Source organism: Adiantum capillus-veneris, chromosome 30 (assembly GCF_014529385.1).
Source record: "Adiantum capillus-veneris isolate H3 chromosome 30, ASM1452938v2, whole genome shotgun sequence".
Taxonomy (NCBI): Eukaryota; Viridiplantae; Streptophyta; class Polypodiopsida; order Polypodiales; family Pteridaceae; genus Adiantum; species Adiantum capillus-veneris.
Genome location: NC_140960.1, coordinates 79519718 through 79536860, shown reverse-complemented (window position 1 = coordinate 79536860; position 17143 = coordinate 79519718). Strand labels below are relative to the sequence as shown.

Genomic DNA, 17143 nt, shown 5'->3' with positions numbered 1-17143 from the left:
AACCAAGCAACTAGCTGGGTTAGCTAAATCACAGCAGATCCAACATCGGTCGCTGGCGGATCTCATCAATCTCGTCCAGGGTCAGTAGTCTGGCCGGGCGTCGTGATTCGAATCCTCTGATGCAGCCTCCATCGATATTGTGTAGTCCTCCACAGTCGTGGTTTTTCGGTCGATGAGCGTGCCTCTAGTGCAAGGCGAATGTGAGCTCTATTGTGGTAGTAGCTCCTCCAGTGTCCAGTGTCTGCTCTAAAGAAGTTTGCATTTTGTCTCTAAGACTAGCTAGCTTCTGCTCTTATCAGGCTCTCTTTGTGTTTGCACAACTCAAGCAAGAACAAACCCAGGCATCTCTGGTCCTCGTACCCCATGACTCTAGAGAGTGGTCCAAAGCCCGCTCTAAACTAGCAGTGGAAACGGCCTCATATCTCATAGTAGACTAGGCAGTGGCATGTGTAGTGCAACTCTGTCTCAAGCTCTATGTGACACAAGGGGCATGCCCTAGCCTCTGCTGGTACTCCGTTGTATCTCCCAGTCTCAACCCGTAGCTGGTGTGAAGATGTGCATATCTTGTCAATAGCACATCGTATCCCATGAGCCAAGTGGGTATCCATATATCTGGTCTCATCACAAAATCGTCCTCCATAAGCTGGAGAAGATGCTCTCTGTAGAAGGCCATCTTCGTGTTCAACTCCTATGTTGGTTGTATTTATGTCCTCTTGCTGTCTAGCTGAGTCACGTCCTGGCACATGAACCTGATGACCTCGGACTATGTAAGAGTCAAAGAGGGTGCATCCAGTGAGTGCTGGAAGGGGTGGCAATGTGTCCATGCTGAACCCATGCGCTTGAAACCATGATGTCATCTCCCCATACCAACATGATGTATCTCCCTGTATGGCTAACTGTCGAGAGGACTCAAGCGGACACACACACACAAAGAGAGAGAGAGAGAGAGAGAGAGAGAGAGAAGAATTTTTTAAAACAAAATGAGAAATTTATGACAAAATATTGAGGGAATCTTGGGAGTTTCCCCTCTAATTCGTGACTATTCCCAAAATACCCCTCAAATTCAAAACTTCCCAAAATTCTCCCAATATTTTGTCATAAACGTCCTGGTTGTGAGATTGGATTTCAATGTAGCTTTTCATAAGAAACTGATTGTCTATCAATACAAGATGCTAAAACTAGAATATGAGTTGGTTATGTAGGCTTTGGAGATGAATTGCTTCATTATTTTTGGACATAATTACACTTTTTTGCGGGGTAATTTGTGAGATTACATGCTAAGCACTCAAAAACAAGTCTCAATTATCCAAAAAAATAAAGTTTGGAACAATCCAACAAATTAGATACAAGGGTATTTTGGGAATTTCCACAAACTAAAGGGGTCTTTTGGTAATGTTCTCAACAAAAGGTGAAATGAGAGAAAATGAATATTTTCTTCTTTCTCATCTCGTGCGAGATATGAGCTTTTTAAATCTCAATCCAAGAGTCTTGAACTCAGTTTTACATAGGGAGAAGAAACCTAGAAGTTTTAACATGATAGCCTGTAGAAACAATCCCAAGAGAACGTACATGAGAAAGACGATAAAATCATGGCTACTTATAAATGTTGTGGACAAAAAATAGGTGAAAATAAACGAGATTTAACTGTAGTATTTAATTTTGGACATTTCGAACTCAATACCAAACTTCAAGGACAAGAAAACACTACACCTTAAACCCTGAACTCGATACCAAACATCAAGGATAAGAAAACGCTACACCTTAAACCCTGAACTTACACAAAAAAAGAATATGAGCAAATTGCTCATTCTTGGTGTAAGCTATAGCTAAAAACTACGCACAACTCGAAAATACATCCATGATTTGCAGAAAACCGCAAATCATCGTTGAAGTTGTTCCCAGAGTGCGTGGAGTTCGATAGACAGTGTACACCGGAAAAAAAATCAAGATTTCTGTGGGTTTTGACAACAAGCTCCATCCATTGTTTCCAGAATTGATGCCTTCATAAATTTCCAAATCTCCAACAATTCTAGTGACAACAAATAGAAGGGGGCACCCAGCACACCTTGTTCATGTATGAAAATGAGCCACCTCTTTAAGCCTCGTATAATTAAATATAAAAGAACAGTGATATGCATACAATGTTGGTAGGTGGACCAAAAACAGAAGAGCTGAGCAAAACTGGTGTTTGATCCTTCAAGAATGAATTGAGCCACTTTACAATATCACCCTCAACATTGCAAGGGAGTTCTGAGTGCTAAAAATTCCACAATGAAATTTTTATTAACTGCAACCTCGAACAATGCTCATCTGTGTACTACCTAGAATGATCTCTGGCTTTTTGACGAGAAAATTGACTTGGCCTCACAGATGTAACTCCCGATAATCTGAGACAGATGGAAAGCTCCCTACTTGACTCCGCAAATATTTATAAATGTCTCAAGCACAGAAACATCTAAGCACTGCTTATGATCTCATGAATAGCGTCGCTCACATACTGGTCTTCAGACCTAACGGCAAGCTTCATTGCCACCTGCTTCTGTGGATCAATTCCAAAGGAAAGCCGCACAAGAACACTAAGGTCACCGATGAATTTACCTGCCAACAGACAGGTATGCGATCTGGCATTGGCGGGAACAACTTCCGTACCCTGCACGGAGAAACATTTATCCACAAAAAACCCCATTCGTTGCACACATGCAAGCAAATAGTAGCCGAATGTATCACCTCACAAGGTTGCAAACCAAGAATTTCTGTAACAGCCTGCACTGCTTCATTCAAACTGTCTTTCACACCAAGGCCATACTCGTCTACGCGCTCAAACTCATCAGTGAGACCCTCCCATGCATTCTTGAAGTTCGGAACAGCCTTCTTCAAGAAGTAATCTGAGGGGACAACCTGGAAAGAGAATTATAAAACAAGCAATCATGAGTAGATGACTCCATAGGAGAAGCTAATGAGGAACATGGCCAGTACTTTTGAATACCTCCAAGTCTTCTAATTGGTAATCATCTTCCACTCCCTCATCTTCTACCTCTCCTGTGTCTTTGTCCACCTATTTCACCATGAATAAGCGCATTAGGTACTGAGATTCAAAAACATATCCAAGCAATACTCCATTATTGGGAAATACCTCTTTCACTATGAATCGCATGGTGTTCGCAAACTTCCCAACAGAGTACACTCCTTCAGGTTTTTCAAATGCTACAAAAGCCTGACCGGGGGAGTTGTATGGAAGTGATGGAAGAGGTTTGGAAACCACTCCTGTAAACTCATCACCCTCCACGTTTTCTACCAAAATACTGACCTATTGGCACAGCAAACATTTTACATATACCTTCATAAGGTCAGAAAATAACTCACAAATTGTGAGACAGCAAAGGAAAAAAAAAAAAAAAAAGCATCGAAAGTACAACATTGTCATCAAGGTTATGTCCAAAAAACAACCAATGTTTTCAAAAGATTAATCTTTTTGGGAAAAAAACAAAATCAAGAGGCGCACACAAACTTATAATGCATAGAAGTCCATCTCAAACTACTAATCCTAAATAACAAAAGAAAAGCAGCAACGAATGACAGAAGCGCACATCTTGTCAACACAAAGACAACACACGACAGGACGACAAAACTGCATTGACATGAAGAACAATTTGCAAAGAGTTTAAACATACATTCTGGAGCAGCTGCTCTGGTATTGTATTTGTGCAGTTAAACTGAAAAACAATATGGCCTGGATATATGTGTTTGACCACATTCACTTCATACTCGGTTTCTTCTGTCAGTTCGACAGGGGTTGATGACTGCAGTTGTCAAAGAATTCCATCATACACAGCTTGTATATTCTATCAGAGAGGCAACAAGTATACTCTTTACTCTTACCTTGAAAAGTTTGCCAAAGCTAGAAAATTCTGAAATAGAGCTTAGTAGTTTCTCATAAGCGTCAACCGACTTGACACCAGAAAGAGCATTCCCGTTTGGAGCAGCAGGCAAGGCTGCATCTTTGGCAGGTTTCTTGGGACCTGGGGCCTTCTTCTCTGCAAAAGGTTGAGATTTGACATCCCTTGGAACTTTGTTGATGTCAAAAGGTACTTCACCTGCCTCCTGCTCACCAACGTTTGAGAAGAAAATAAGTGATGAGTAAATGAATAAATAGTTGATGCTAAAGACTGCAAGATAAAAGGACGGAAAACAATAACATACATAAGTTTGCAAGCTGGCCTCCAAATTCGTCAGGGGAACATCCAAGTTTCCAAACACAAACTTATCGGCACTAAAAGTTGGATCTTCAGGACGGCTACCTTCTTCCAAAGCGCTCAAGTAGAGTGTAGCCCTATCCCTTACCTATTTGCATAGTAAAAGGAAGATTACAAGCTCCCATTATTACTTGTAAAGACCAAAAAACTCACCATTTCATAAGGCCAACAATATGTCAGTAATGCAGCGTACAAACCTCATCATCGTTGTCAGAAAGGCATCGTCTCAACAGCACCAAGATACGGGGCTACAAGTTCAAGTATAGAACTTGCTTAATATGTGAACGGAAAAAAACAGCACATTATTAGACTGCATCATTCATTTTAATCATAAAAATACCTTCAAAGACTCGACAAATGCACCGTACTTTGCCAAAGCACTGACAGCACTTGCTCTTACAGTTGCATTTTCTAATATAACACGATTATGTATGTAACGAATGTATTTGCTGGGGTCTAGGGTCTTCGGTCCCTCGTTGCCAAGAAAATGTAAGATCTGAAAATCCAAAGACTACATTTAGCCGACCAAAAGCTTCTATCTTTAATGTTTCACCTATTAAGCTGTCGCGTTGCAAGAATCGTTCATAAAGGATTATCATGATACCTGTGTTGAAAGATATGAGAATTCACAATCTTCGATGAACTCACATAGGTGAGACAACCCACTATCCTTCGCATCAGGAATTTCTCGGATGAGAATCAATATGGAATCCACAATGGCTTTCTTATACTCAAAGCCTCCCTCTTCTCTGAGAATGTTGCTAAGAAAATTCATTCTACATAAGAATAAACTTCCATTAGTAAAACCTTATACTACAAACAATAATTTACAATATACTCATCAGTTAAGTAAAACGGTGTGCATATCTGGTGCATATAAACAACTGAGAACAAACAAATCTTCTAAGGGTTTCATGGGGCCATGCTCACTGTCAACCCTTGTGCATGACCCACATGTTCTATATCCATCAGGAAATAATCCACTCCTCAAATTGTCACTCTTTGAAGCACAGCGATATCACTCTACACACCCACTAGAACTTGATGTGATGGTAAACGAAAAGGCTAAAAGATGGCCTGAGTCCTAGAAATGTGTGCATGCGTGTGTGTATGTGCCTACACGTGTGAACTGAGCCCCTCCTTGTCGGCCACCCTCGAGCAGTTGGCATTCAAGTCTTCCTCCCCCTCACCCCCCCACCTTTTTTCCTATTCTCAGATACAAACAGAAGGAAAACCCGAATGATGCAACATGAAAATAATAGAATTACAAACATAGAGCCAATGGCCGCGCTCCCGTCTTCATCGCCATGTCTTTGAACGAAGATCGACATCGGATCCACAAAATTTCAGATCTTGAGTACCAAGATCTACTTGCCTCCTATGCGGCTATGAAAGGAGTTGGAGAAAGGATCCCTAACCCTCTTCTGCATTGGCATTCGCAGCAGGTAGCGTGCATCCACTCTCGTCGACATGGAACCATTGGAAATAATACCTCTGAGCACCCTTACCTTTCAGCTTCACCCAAAATGTTTTCACAACAGGACCATTCGAGTGGTAGTCTTGCAAACTCAGCATGAAGGCTGGTATTCTGCGATAGCAATAAGGCTACCTAGTAACTCGGTTGGTCAGTGGTTACATCGCAGCAGTACCTACATCCGCGGTATCCACAAGTTTGGAGGAGTTTTCATCGGTTTATGCATCCACAAGCATCAGAAGCATTCAGCATCATAAGTATAGATAGAAGTGCGGCAGTTGTGCCTCACCTTTAACAGGGGAGGATGTCACAAACTGCTGACGTGTAAACCCTAAAGAATGTAGCCAACTTGCAGATGCTGGCTGAGGGGCCTAAACCCTTAAAAGAACAAGTAACAGAAGAAGAAGTCCTACCAACTTATGGGGACCCCGTCCGATGGGGCCTCAAGTGACATAAAGGAAATAAAGCAGGACCCACACATGCACACCAAAAATTGCGTAGCTGCTGATGACGTGGCAGATTTTCGAAAATCACAATGGCTGATGACGTAGCATGTTGTACGGATTTCTGCGTTTTGTGTTGGCTGATGACGTGGCAGGCTGTACGGATTTTCGTGATTTACGCTAGCAGCTTTTTGGCATTGCTTTTGGACCAGAAGCTTTTGAGTTGTAAAGGCTTTTCACTCTAATTGCTTTTTAGGCCAAGGGCCTTCAAATATGAGGTTAGGGCTCATTCTCTGGCATGCTTCCCGGAGAAGGTGCAGAGTCTGGAGTACCAACTTGTATTGTGTTGATGCAATATAAAGAAATACCAAAACGGGCGCCAAGGTTTGGCGCCAATACTCTCTGGGATGGAATTCCGCCACTCAGTGTCGCGTGTCGTCTCTCTCTCTCAGTTCAGTTGTTATTAAAGTGCTAAAAGTCTGTTCAGTCTGTTCTTTTATATTGGCACGTGATGCCCGTCTTGTGACAGTGGTATCAGAGCATCAAGCGTGTGCTTTTTTGAAAGCATACCGATCCTACAAAAGAGCGGATAGAGCTATTGGAATTTTATTTGAGGTATCTTCGGCGCCCAACACCGGCAACACCGGACTTATTAGTCACTCCCACCCTTACTTCATCGCGCATCGAGCGCGCTCCCGTCTTCACCGCTCATGTCTTACAGGGCATAAGCCATTAAGATCACTTGCAAGAGAAGGATCCAAGATTTGTTTCGAGATACTGTTTTTCTCAGAGACAGTACCATGCAGATGTTGATAGCTACCAAGCAGCATACTCCAAGTACTTGGCAAGCTTTCAAGAAAAATTTTGCCCAAAGTTGTATGGTTTCTGACATTTTCCTTCGGAGTGCAACTTCTGGCAAAGTGGGGTATCCTGAAATGCTTGCCATGGAAACCCTAGCAGATTATAACTTGAAATTTCTCGACATCTCTCAGTAGATGTCTTTTCACGAGCAGATGACCTTGGAGATTCGTGTTATTGCTATCTTGGGACTACCATCTCTACCAAAGAAACAGTCTGTCCAAGAGCTGATGGACCATGCTGTGCTCGGCTACGAGCTTACAGAATGAACCTAACCCTAATTTTTGGTGCAGGTTCCAGGATAAAAAGTCGGTCGACTTTTCGAGCTTGACTAATGTCGAGATTGCTTTTTAAGTTTGAAATCTGTTTAAGAACATGTTTGGTGATCCTGTTTGGAATTTGTTTGAAATAGATGATATCTGTTTTGAACCTGTCTTGGTGCCAATTTGAATTGTTTGACTCTGGTTTTAATACTAATTTCAATGTTTGGTGATTTTACTCCCGGGTGTAGTAGTGAGAAATGATGTTTGAGAATGCTTGTTCATACTCATGGCCTGGACCCTTGTGGTTATTTGCGAGGAGAGTATTGAATGATTGAAAAGTGTTGTTTTCTTTATACTCATGGCTCGGAGCCTTGTGGTTATTTACGGGGAGAGTATTGTTGTTGTGACTCCCGGCCCGGACCTGGATGGTTATGCGAGAGGAGTATTAAGAAGTCTGAGCAATGGTTACTCTCAACACCTCCAAACGACACAGGCTGCGGTCTGGGGGGCGTTTGGTTGTAAAAGGCCTCTCTACATCTCCTGGCCCGGACCTTTTTAGTTTATGCGGGAGGAGTGATGAGGGAGTCGTTGAATATCTCCCAACCCGAACCTTTTTAGTTTATGCGGGAGGAGTGATGAGGGAGTCGTTGAATATCTCCCGGCCCGGACCTTGTTAGGTTATGCTGGAGGAGTGTTCATCAGCGGCTTTATGTTTCTATGTATTGTAACATGCATATGTGAGCATTTGTGTTGCATTGTGATGTGCCAACCACTGAATATTCCTAATTGATGAGATTGCCTGGGTATGTTATTTTAGTGCATCACGACACCCGTGGAAGATCAGTACGGTCGGGGTGTGATGGCTAATTTTACTACACCAGAATATCGAGAGTTTCGATCTAGACGAAAGGAGAAGCCAACTCCTTGATCAAAAGAGCCCAAAGGAGAAGCTAACTCCTTGATCAAAAGAGCCGAAAGGAGAAGCTAACTCCTTAACAAAAAGAGCAAACTGATTGTCCCTCGGAAATTTTTGAGCTAACTTGAGTTGTTTTGCAGATATGCTGTAATCGCGGACGATTACTCTCTTTCAAGAAGGGGAGATGTCACAAACTGCTGACGTGTCAAAACCCTAAAGAATGGAGCCAAGGAGCATAAACCCTAAGAAGAAGTCGTCCTACCAACTTACGGGGACCTCGTCCGATGGGGCCCCAAATGACATAAAGAAAATAAAGCATGACCCACACACACGCACACACCAGAAATTACGTAGCTGCTGATGATGTGGCACATTTTTGAAAATCACAATGGCCAATGATGTGGCATGCTGTACGGATTTCCGCGTTTTGCGTTGGTTGATGACGTGGCAGGCTGTACTTATTTTCGTGATTTACGCTGGCAGCTTTTTGGCATTGCTTTTGGACCAGAAGCTTTTGAGTTTTGAAGGCTTTTCACTGTAATTGCTTTGTAGGCCAAGGGCCTTTAAATATGAGGTTAGGGCTCATTCTCTGGCATGCTTCCCGGAGAAGGTGCAGAGTCTGGAGTACCGGCTTGTATTGTGTTAATGCAATATAAAGAAATACCGAAAGGGGCGCCAAGGTTTGGGGCCAATACTCTCTGGAGTGGAATGTCGCCACTCCGTGTGGCGTGTCATCTCTCTCTCTCTCTCTCTCTCTCTCTCTCTCTCTCTCTCTCTCTCTCTCTCTCTCTCTCTCTCTCTCTCTCAGTTCAGTTGTTATTAATGTGCTAAAAGTCTGTTCAATCTGTTCTTTTATATTGGCATGTGGTGCCTGTCTTGTGACAGAGGATGTCACATATGCATTGCACTTGCGCCACGTGGACAAGCTTCTGCTACACTCTAGTGTCAGTCTTAGTTAGCATAGGACCTAGCCAGGCATTTTGTGAGCCTCTAGCACGACATGCAAGCCCAAGCCGGTCATAGTTGCATACCCTCACTTGCACAGTTAAGTCCCTTAAGCATATAGGCATATGAACAGCCACTCAAGTCATTTATTAATAAGTGACTTTGACATGACATTTATTAAAAGTAGGTAGAGCAAATGGCTAAAGACCTATAAAAGAAGCGCTTTGGGCACTAGAGAAGGCAAAGGAAGTAGTAGTACCCGCGGCAGCACCCCTTCTCAGTAGTACCCAGCAGATCTGGCATTTTTCAACCGTCAACGTCAACGTCTTCAACATACTTTCCTAGCCTTGTTGCAGTTGCGGTTGCAGTCAGCCTAGACATCCTCTTACCATACGAATTCCAGTGCCGACCACTACCCATATGCGGGTGAAACTACCGTTCACATTGGCCATACAATGTCCGACCGTTTGCTACTTCAAGAAGAGGGTCTCAAAAATAAAACAAAACCCATTGGAAAGAAACCAACAACTAAAGTTGGCAGTTGCCACGTCCTCATGACATAGTTAACAACTGCCACGTCCCTGTGACATACCCCCCTCTTGAAATCGCAAACGTCCTCAATTGCATACCATAAATACACGCCACTGATGATCTTGTGCTATTAACACTCTTTTATCATCGCATGTATCCGCAAGAAAGGTCGTAACACATAGATACAAATGACTTAATGAGACCTTCATACTTTTGTCATTTCCATCTATTACACTGATGTACATTTGATGTACTAACTCTATCATTACCTCTCCTTTGCACACGTTGGGTTGGGACATAAGTAGGCTGTAACCCAAAGGCTTCAAGGTAAAGCTGCAATACATTTGGTGACTCTGACAGTTCATGCTCTTCCATCCACTTTGCATCCATAGGCGGATAGTTCTTGAACTTCACCAAATAGAGTCTTGCAACTTGTCCTTTAATTTTTCTGTCCTTATGTGCCATAACTTGCTAAGGTACTAGGATCTCATCAAGTTCCTCAACTTGTGGCTGATCCTCATCTGGCATATCTTTTGGCACACCACCCACGAAGGGTCTTAGAAGACTCACGTGAAACGCATTATGAATCTTCCATGCATCAGGCAATTTCAGCCTGTAAGCCACATCGTTGATCTTGTCAAGCACTTGAAAAGGCCCATAGTAACGCATGTTGAGCTTAGGAAATAGCCGTTCCTTGCCCTTCATCTTCTTTAACCTTGCCTTTTCGAACCTTAACAAAACCCAATCACCAGGTGATAGTAGCAATTCACGACGATGATGATCAGCAGCCTTTTTCTGCTTTGCCTGAGTCTTCTCCAAGACAACTTTAATTTTCTTATACATCTCATCCATGTTCTCAACATATCGATCTACCTCAAAGATCTTGTCCTTTGTATGCAAAATGGGAGGAACCTATTTGCCGCCTTCAACAATCTCAAAAGGTGCCTTGCCTGTGGACGAATGCACCATATTGTTGTTCGCATACTAAAGCATAGGCAAATACTGTTCCCACTTGTCCTTATTATCTAACACATAACATTTCAGCAGATCTAAGACAGTAGAATTAGCCTCTTCTGACTGTCCATCAGTTTGTGGATGAAATGAAGACGAGAACTTGAGCATAGTGCCCATGTTCTCAAACAATCCTCTCCAGAACAAACTGGTCATGTGAGGATCACGATCACTGATAATCGATTGTTGCATATCATGGTACTTAAACATATTGTACATGAACAAGCCTGCCATCTGATCAGATTTTATCTTCTTCTTGACAGGGATAAAATGGGCCTGCTTGCTGAACCTGCACATAATGGTCCATATACCATCATTCCCTGCTGGTGTTCTTGGAAGATCAAAGATAAAGTCCATGGCAATGCTTTCCCATGGCTTATCCGGAATCGACAGTGGTTGTAACAACCCTGGTGCCTTTTGCCTGTCAAACTTGACTTTTTGGCAAACTATGTATGCTCGCACAAAGACATTCACATCTCTCCTCAAGGTAGGCCAATAGAAGAATGTCTCTACCGCTTTAACTGTCGCATCAATGCCACGATGCCTTGCATACGATAGACTAATCTATCTGTGTCATCTTGCCTGTATCTCTTGGCTCCAATCCTTCGGTGTCCACCAAAAATAGAATCCGTGCCAACACCACCAAACCGCATCTCGGTGTGGCTCTCAATGTGAATGAGCTGGGAGTGGCCTACTATCCGCGTTGAGGGATAAGTCTGTTGTAAGGTTACCAAGGGTGAGTGTAAGCAACACTGAAGGTAGCAATCCAAATGCTCAAGAGTGTAGAAGAGCAACTGCATTACCATCCAAGCCAGGCTCCGGGAGACTCCGGATGCCTGATCTACCGCATCTCACGGGTAAACTCTCCAAGAGAGTCCAAAGCACTGAAGCCCCGCTCCGATCTGTAGATCCAAGCAAAGAACCTCTCCAGGAAGGGATACAAGATCCTCTCCCTAAGTCCATGTAGATGCTCCTGTGTAAGCAAGAGATCTGACGCCATGAGAATGGCCATATCTCGTGTGATCTCCTCTGATGAGTGCATAGCTGTCCAGCGATTTTCAGCATGCTCGTAGGCTCCCAACAAGGTCCGGAGCAGTGCAAAGGGTCCGGGGAGGGTGGTGAATCAAAGTCACAACCCCAAGTGGCTGAAAACACAGAAAACAGCATGTGAACCTGGCTGTAAACAGTGTACAATGGAGAGGATGTGCCCCGACAAGGCACCGGATGCTAAGCCGGTGGGGCAAAAGCAAGATCCATGATGGGCCAAGGCTAGCACTGCCCCCCTCTGCTGAAAACGCTGCCATGCTGTCCAAAAACACAGATCTAGCTGAAAAACGAAAGTGATAGGGGGCAATTCCGGCGATGAAGAGCTTGGGGATGGCCAGCACTGGCTGCAGATCTGGTGATCGCCATGTTGATAGCAGAAAACGCAGGTTGAGAAGGTGACTCTCCGCGATGAAAACTCTCCAAATTTCATCGCTTGCTTGGCTTTTGCAAAACGCTGGCAGATTTTTGCTCCATTTGAGGAAAAGCTTGCTTTTGAAGAAAATGCTGGCTGGTCTCATCTTCTTCTTGGGGGGAGAACCTTTGTAGGTGATAAAGCGCTGGTCCCATGGAGAGCCTAAAGGCTCTTATACCATGTGAGAGTGCGCGTGTGCGGAAGCGTGAGAGAGAGAGAGAGAGAGAGAGAGAGAGAGAGAGAGAGAGAGAGAACAACACCAAAATGCTGGAGTAGGGAAGAGGGGGCGATCAACCCCCCATGACTACCAGAGCATGAGAACCTCAATACAACAGATGATGATCTGTCAGACCATGACTGTGGGTGCCCCCATATATAGGTGCCCAAGGGGAGGTAGGGCAACACAGGAATATGCCCCCACGACCCAGCATGATATAGGAAATATATGTGGGCGCCCGGACAATGCAAAGAAAATGCATATGCAAAGGGTGGCCAACCCAGAGGCACACTAGCCGTACATGCATGCCCTAGACTTGTGAAGCAGCAGAGTGGCTAACACTGGATTCAATGGAAAGTCGAGTCATAAGCCCCACTAAACTTCATCTCTACTCGCAAGTACTTTTCCAAGAGGTATTCGAGCTCCACAAAGGGATTCTAGATTTGCACTTAAAGAAACCAGGGGGATAGGAGCCCCTCTTTTGAAGGGGTTCTTCCACAAAAGCACCCAAAAGGGATTCGCTTTGGATGAGAGAAGCTTTTACTCAACAAAATCAACCAAAGAGGGGTTGCTTATAGCGTGTAATGCAGGGCTAGCTCACGGGGTGTACAGAGTAATTTAGGCAATTTACATACCACAAAAAGGTCGCCCGGATGATGACACAACTATATAGAGGGGTCACATGGGATGTAGGAGGATAGCAGGACAAGTAGCCACAAATACAAGAAGATGATGCCACAGAATTGTCTCCAAACACCAGAAATTACAATCAGGTGTAAAATTTGCGGCTGCGGAGGACCGCACCAGAGCGGCAACAGCACCCGGAAATAAGGAGGGGTGGACACATTTACAAATGTGTTTTAGACATTATTGATCAAAAGTGAAACTCCCAAGGAAGATCAACAATTTACCAAATCAGCAAGCTTTGGTGAGTCGAGTGTCAACGAGCGCTACCTCAAGCACCCTGACTCAGAAGGTTGGGGAATGAGGGGGAGAGGAGTACAAGTGCTAGTTAATTGTCTCAAAAATGTGCTGAGTAGAATTTGGTCGGTTCCAACTTTCAAGTTACCAAGTCAAATCATCACGAATGTCTCATTGATGACAAGGAGGTATTCTTCCTGCTCATAGGATGGAAAGAGCATGACCATCAATGGCCTACATGTTTCCCCTTACAGCCAGAAGAGTGATCCCCCTAAAACTAAACCCATTGCAAAAGGCATGCATAGGGCGGTATTATTGCGTATTGGGAGATATGAGCAATGTCTTGTAACTAAGTATATACAGGTAAAAAGAAACACCTTGTGGGGGAAATACCTTTTTACATTTATGTATGTAATTGTGGGGAAAATACCTTTTCACATTTATGTATGTAGATGCAAGGAGAAACTTAATTTTTAAGATTTTCATTTTTTGAACCTTTAGATAGCCCAAGAATCATCACCACTAAGTAAATTAGTCCTGGCATAAGCATTCAACAATACATCTCGCATAGCGTCTTTTCAGAATTTAAGACAGGCAATAAAACTGGACTTACAGAGTGCGATACTTTTGAGGAAACTTCAAACACAGAGATCTGATAGCCTCCACAACAACGATCTTAAATTCATCTGCTATGTCAGACATGAAGTTTGTGATTTGCTTCATCAGCCGGTCAACACTTGATTCATTCCCTGTTTTCAGAAGCGTGGTAATTGCAAGGGTAGCAATGCTTCTATTTTGATCTGAAATCAGACTTTCCATATCAATGTTGCAATTGGTCACAGCCAGAGGATGCGTCATAGCAACCTGCACCGTAGAACATCTAAGCAAGTCGCAAAATCAAGTTTTAACAACTGCAACTTCGGTGACAACATAGCCAGCAAACATCTTGCCTTGTTTAGAGTTCTAACAGCAGCAAATCGCAAAACTGGTTTTGATGAGCTCAAGAAGAGCTGAAGAACCGTGATTGCAGGAGTCAATTCCCTGCTAGTCACACCATTCAACTCTGTGATGGCACGTGCAGCCTCCAAAATGACCATGTCGTTTTTATGGCGCAAGCAGCCTTCCAGAAAATCATAAAATGGACGGTCTCCAGTTTGAGTGGAGGACGCAGTCTCACGTATGACCTTCCATTTGTAAGTACGATCATGTAAGCTTGCAGCCAACCAAGATATAATTTGACCAGCAATTGAAAATTTAAATTGTCCAGTCCATACCTGACTTGTGTATCTCACAAGGAGGCATTGAGCAAGAGGAGACCGAACAGAGCCACGCGTCAGGCTTGTAACAAGCTTGCTAACAGCCAACCGATCATTTTGTCGTATCTGGACATAACGAGGGTATTGCATTAACACAGGCATGCCAAGATCACACAAATTACCGTTAATGGGTAGCAATCGCATCATCAAGTTTATTTTCAACCAACCTGATGAAGTAAAGCAAGGGCATGAAACTGCACCAAAGCAGCCCTTGATTGAACTGCTTCTTGCACCTCATTACTCCATCGTTTCACAATTTCAGCATTGGTCTTTCAAAGATCAGAAAGCATCAGAATATTGGCAAGGAAATACATTGCACATCTCACCAGCAGTTTGTCCATACCTGTAAGAGATGAATGCCACTGACAAGAGCAGCACTTGCTACCACAACATTCTTGTCGACTAGTGCTTGTTTTATATAACGCTCTATTTGGCCTAACAGTGCTCCATCAGTGATTCTGCAAAGCACTCGAATGGCATTTGCACGGTATAGATCTGTCTTGCTGTTCATGTCTTTCATCAAGGAGCTGGTCACAATTATCACCTGAATGAATAGGACTGTCATTACACCTATAAATACATATGCTCGACTGCAAATAACTAGCGTCTAATCTTTCCAGGGACACCCGCAATCTATCTGTAAAAAGCATATACTAAATCTCAGAAGGCACTTCAATACAAAATGCCACCTCATCAGCAGACGGTGATAACTCCTTGATCATTAAGTAAACCATTCTACGTAGAGAGACATCCTTGGATTGGAAGAGCTTGGTAACTGAAAAGAAGACCTCGGTAGCTTCCACCTATGTCGTGAAAACAATAAACATCAACACAAAATATGAAGTCAGTTTTAGCTCCAGCTTAAGTTTTTACAACAGCCACCATATCATAGTAAAGAGAACCAAGATCCAAAAACCAGAACCAGAGCTCAAAGTCAAAGCACACCACTCTTACGACAAATCATTCATACCAACATTCTCAAGTGTCTGCACCTTTCTTCTGATCTAAAGTGTGTGAAATAACGACTTCTTCATTCATACTTGATTTATCAGTACCATGCATGAAACTGCGAGCAATTCAAACACTAACAAGGTACACAAATTATCTAGAGTTGGAAGCCCAACATCCACTGCTACTGACATAGTACAAACTCGTGCATAGACCCTGAACCACACACACACACACACACAAAAAAAACGTATGTATATTGCGTGCTTTAGCCCCATGCCAGTTAAGTTATAATGAAAAGGTGTGGCCCTTAAGGGAGTTCAAAGCAACAATATACACAAAGAATAAGGGAGAACACCTTTGTAAAAATCTCTCCTTGATTGAGCAAATACAGAAGCTTAGTGATGACCTACAAAAACCACAATGTAGCAATAGCCTGATTAATAAAAATACTTCTCTCCAGATCCAGGCACACTTGCTTTGAAAACAAAAACCTGAGCACATCGCCGTGCATCGACATGGGGATCATTGAAAACCCGGGCTTCTTGCAAAACTGCCCCCTTTTCAATGCCAAGATAAGGAGAATACTCCTCTGCAAGAAAAAAAGCTGCATTAAAACGTGTGCAGCATTCCACTTAGCTAGTACAAAGGATCGACTCCTTTGAATCGAAGATCTATCAGATCTGAGCTTTAAAGGGTAAAGGACAAGTTGAACGCAAGCACAAAATGCAAGCCATGGGCACGCAATTCTTCGTTCTTCGTCTCAAGCAGAGAGCTCACCTTCGTCGTCTCTATCATCCTCCTTCTTCATAGTGGGTTGCACGAGCGCCATATCAGCGACAAAGTAGCAGCAGTAGTGTGGCAGGAGGAGAGAGAGAGCACAAATATGAGATCTGGTTAGGCTATTACTTCTACGTTTGTTGCTAGAGGTTTTAGTTGGTCGGATTAAATTAACCCTCTTTAGAAGCATTAAAAAATTTGAGATCTTGCTAATGAGGAAGAGCTTCAAGAGGACCAAAAGTGGTCAAGCCCGATACTTAAAATAACATTCTTTCGGTCGTCGCTATCTTCAAGGAGTTGCACTTTGTTACTAGCGAGGTTTTCTCATTTCCCAAATATTATAATTAAAAAAACTTATTTTCTACTACAAAATTGTCATGCAATAAATATTTCCACTCATAATGAAGCCATAACCTTATGTAGAGAGAGAGAGAGAGAGAGAGAGAGAGAGAGAGCAGAAGAAGTGAGGGAGCTACATCGCAAAAATTGTAAGACCAAGGGAACCGACGAGCTACTCTCCTCCCAACCTGGTCCTGTGATCGCTATTTGTAGGAGACTCCTCAACGTGGCACTGATCCCTATGCTTAGGACCATGTCCCACTAGCTACTCTAGACATGACATTACTCCTCCCTTCAAAGAGAGTTTTCATCCTCGAAAACATCAATGAATATTCTTTTCTTAAAAGCACCATTGTCTTACCAACTAATGGTCTAGTTATCTGGTCATAGCAAAGGTTGAATACTTATAAGCTGTAAAACTATCCTATAACTCAAAAGACATTGTCCCTTTGGCCAAAAGGGATCTCTG

General features: G+C 43.1%; 1 protein-coding gene across 1 annotated transcript; it reads right to left on the bottom strand.

Annotated features, from left to right (window-relative positions):
- Positions 1 to 2066: 2066 nt before the first annotated feature.
- LOC147418268 (coatomer gamma-2 subunit, putative / gamma-2 coat protein, putative / gamma-2 COP) lies at positions 2067 to 16491 on the bottom strand. The gene is made up of 19 exons (XM_086507591.1): positions 16336 to 16491; positions 16050 to 16147; positions 15914 to 15964; positions 15297 to 15410; positions 14951 to 15151; positions 14775 to 14876; positions 14566 to 14673; positions 14242 to 14475; positions 13905 to 14155; positions 4858 to 5029; positions 4594 to 4749; positions 4451 to 4501; positions 4201 to 4341; positions 3880 to 4101; positions 3672 to 3800; positions 3134 to 3307; positions 2987 to 3055; positions 2728 to 2898; positions 2067 to 2650 (listed from the first exon to the last, which is right to left on the bottom strand). The coding sequence occupies exons 1-19, from the start codon at positions 16385 to 16387 to the stop codon at positions 2456 to 2458; spliced, it is 2691 nt and encodes an 896-aa protein (XP_086363717.1). The 5' UTR covers positions 16388 to 16491; the 3' UTR covers positions 2067 to 2455.
- Positions 16492 to 17143: the final 652 nt, after the last annotated feature.

Excerpts from the sequence above, each read along its gene's own strand:
- LOC147418268 (XM_086507591.1), bottom strand. The coding sequence starts at position 16,387 with ATGGCGCTCGTGCAACCCACTATGAAGAAGGAGGATGATAGAGACGAC. Across the intron at positions 4,750-4,857 it reads TCTCATATCTTTCAACACAG|ATCTTACATTTTCTTGGCAA; the intron begins GTATCATGATAA and ends TTGGATTTTCAG. Across the intron at positions 4,102-4,200 it reads AGGCCAGCTTGCAAACTTAT|GAGGCAGGTGAAGTACCTTT; the intron begins GTATGTTATTGT and ends GTTGGTGAGCAG.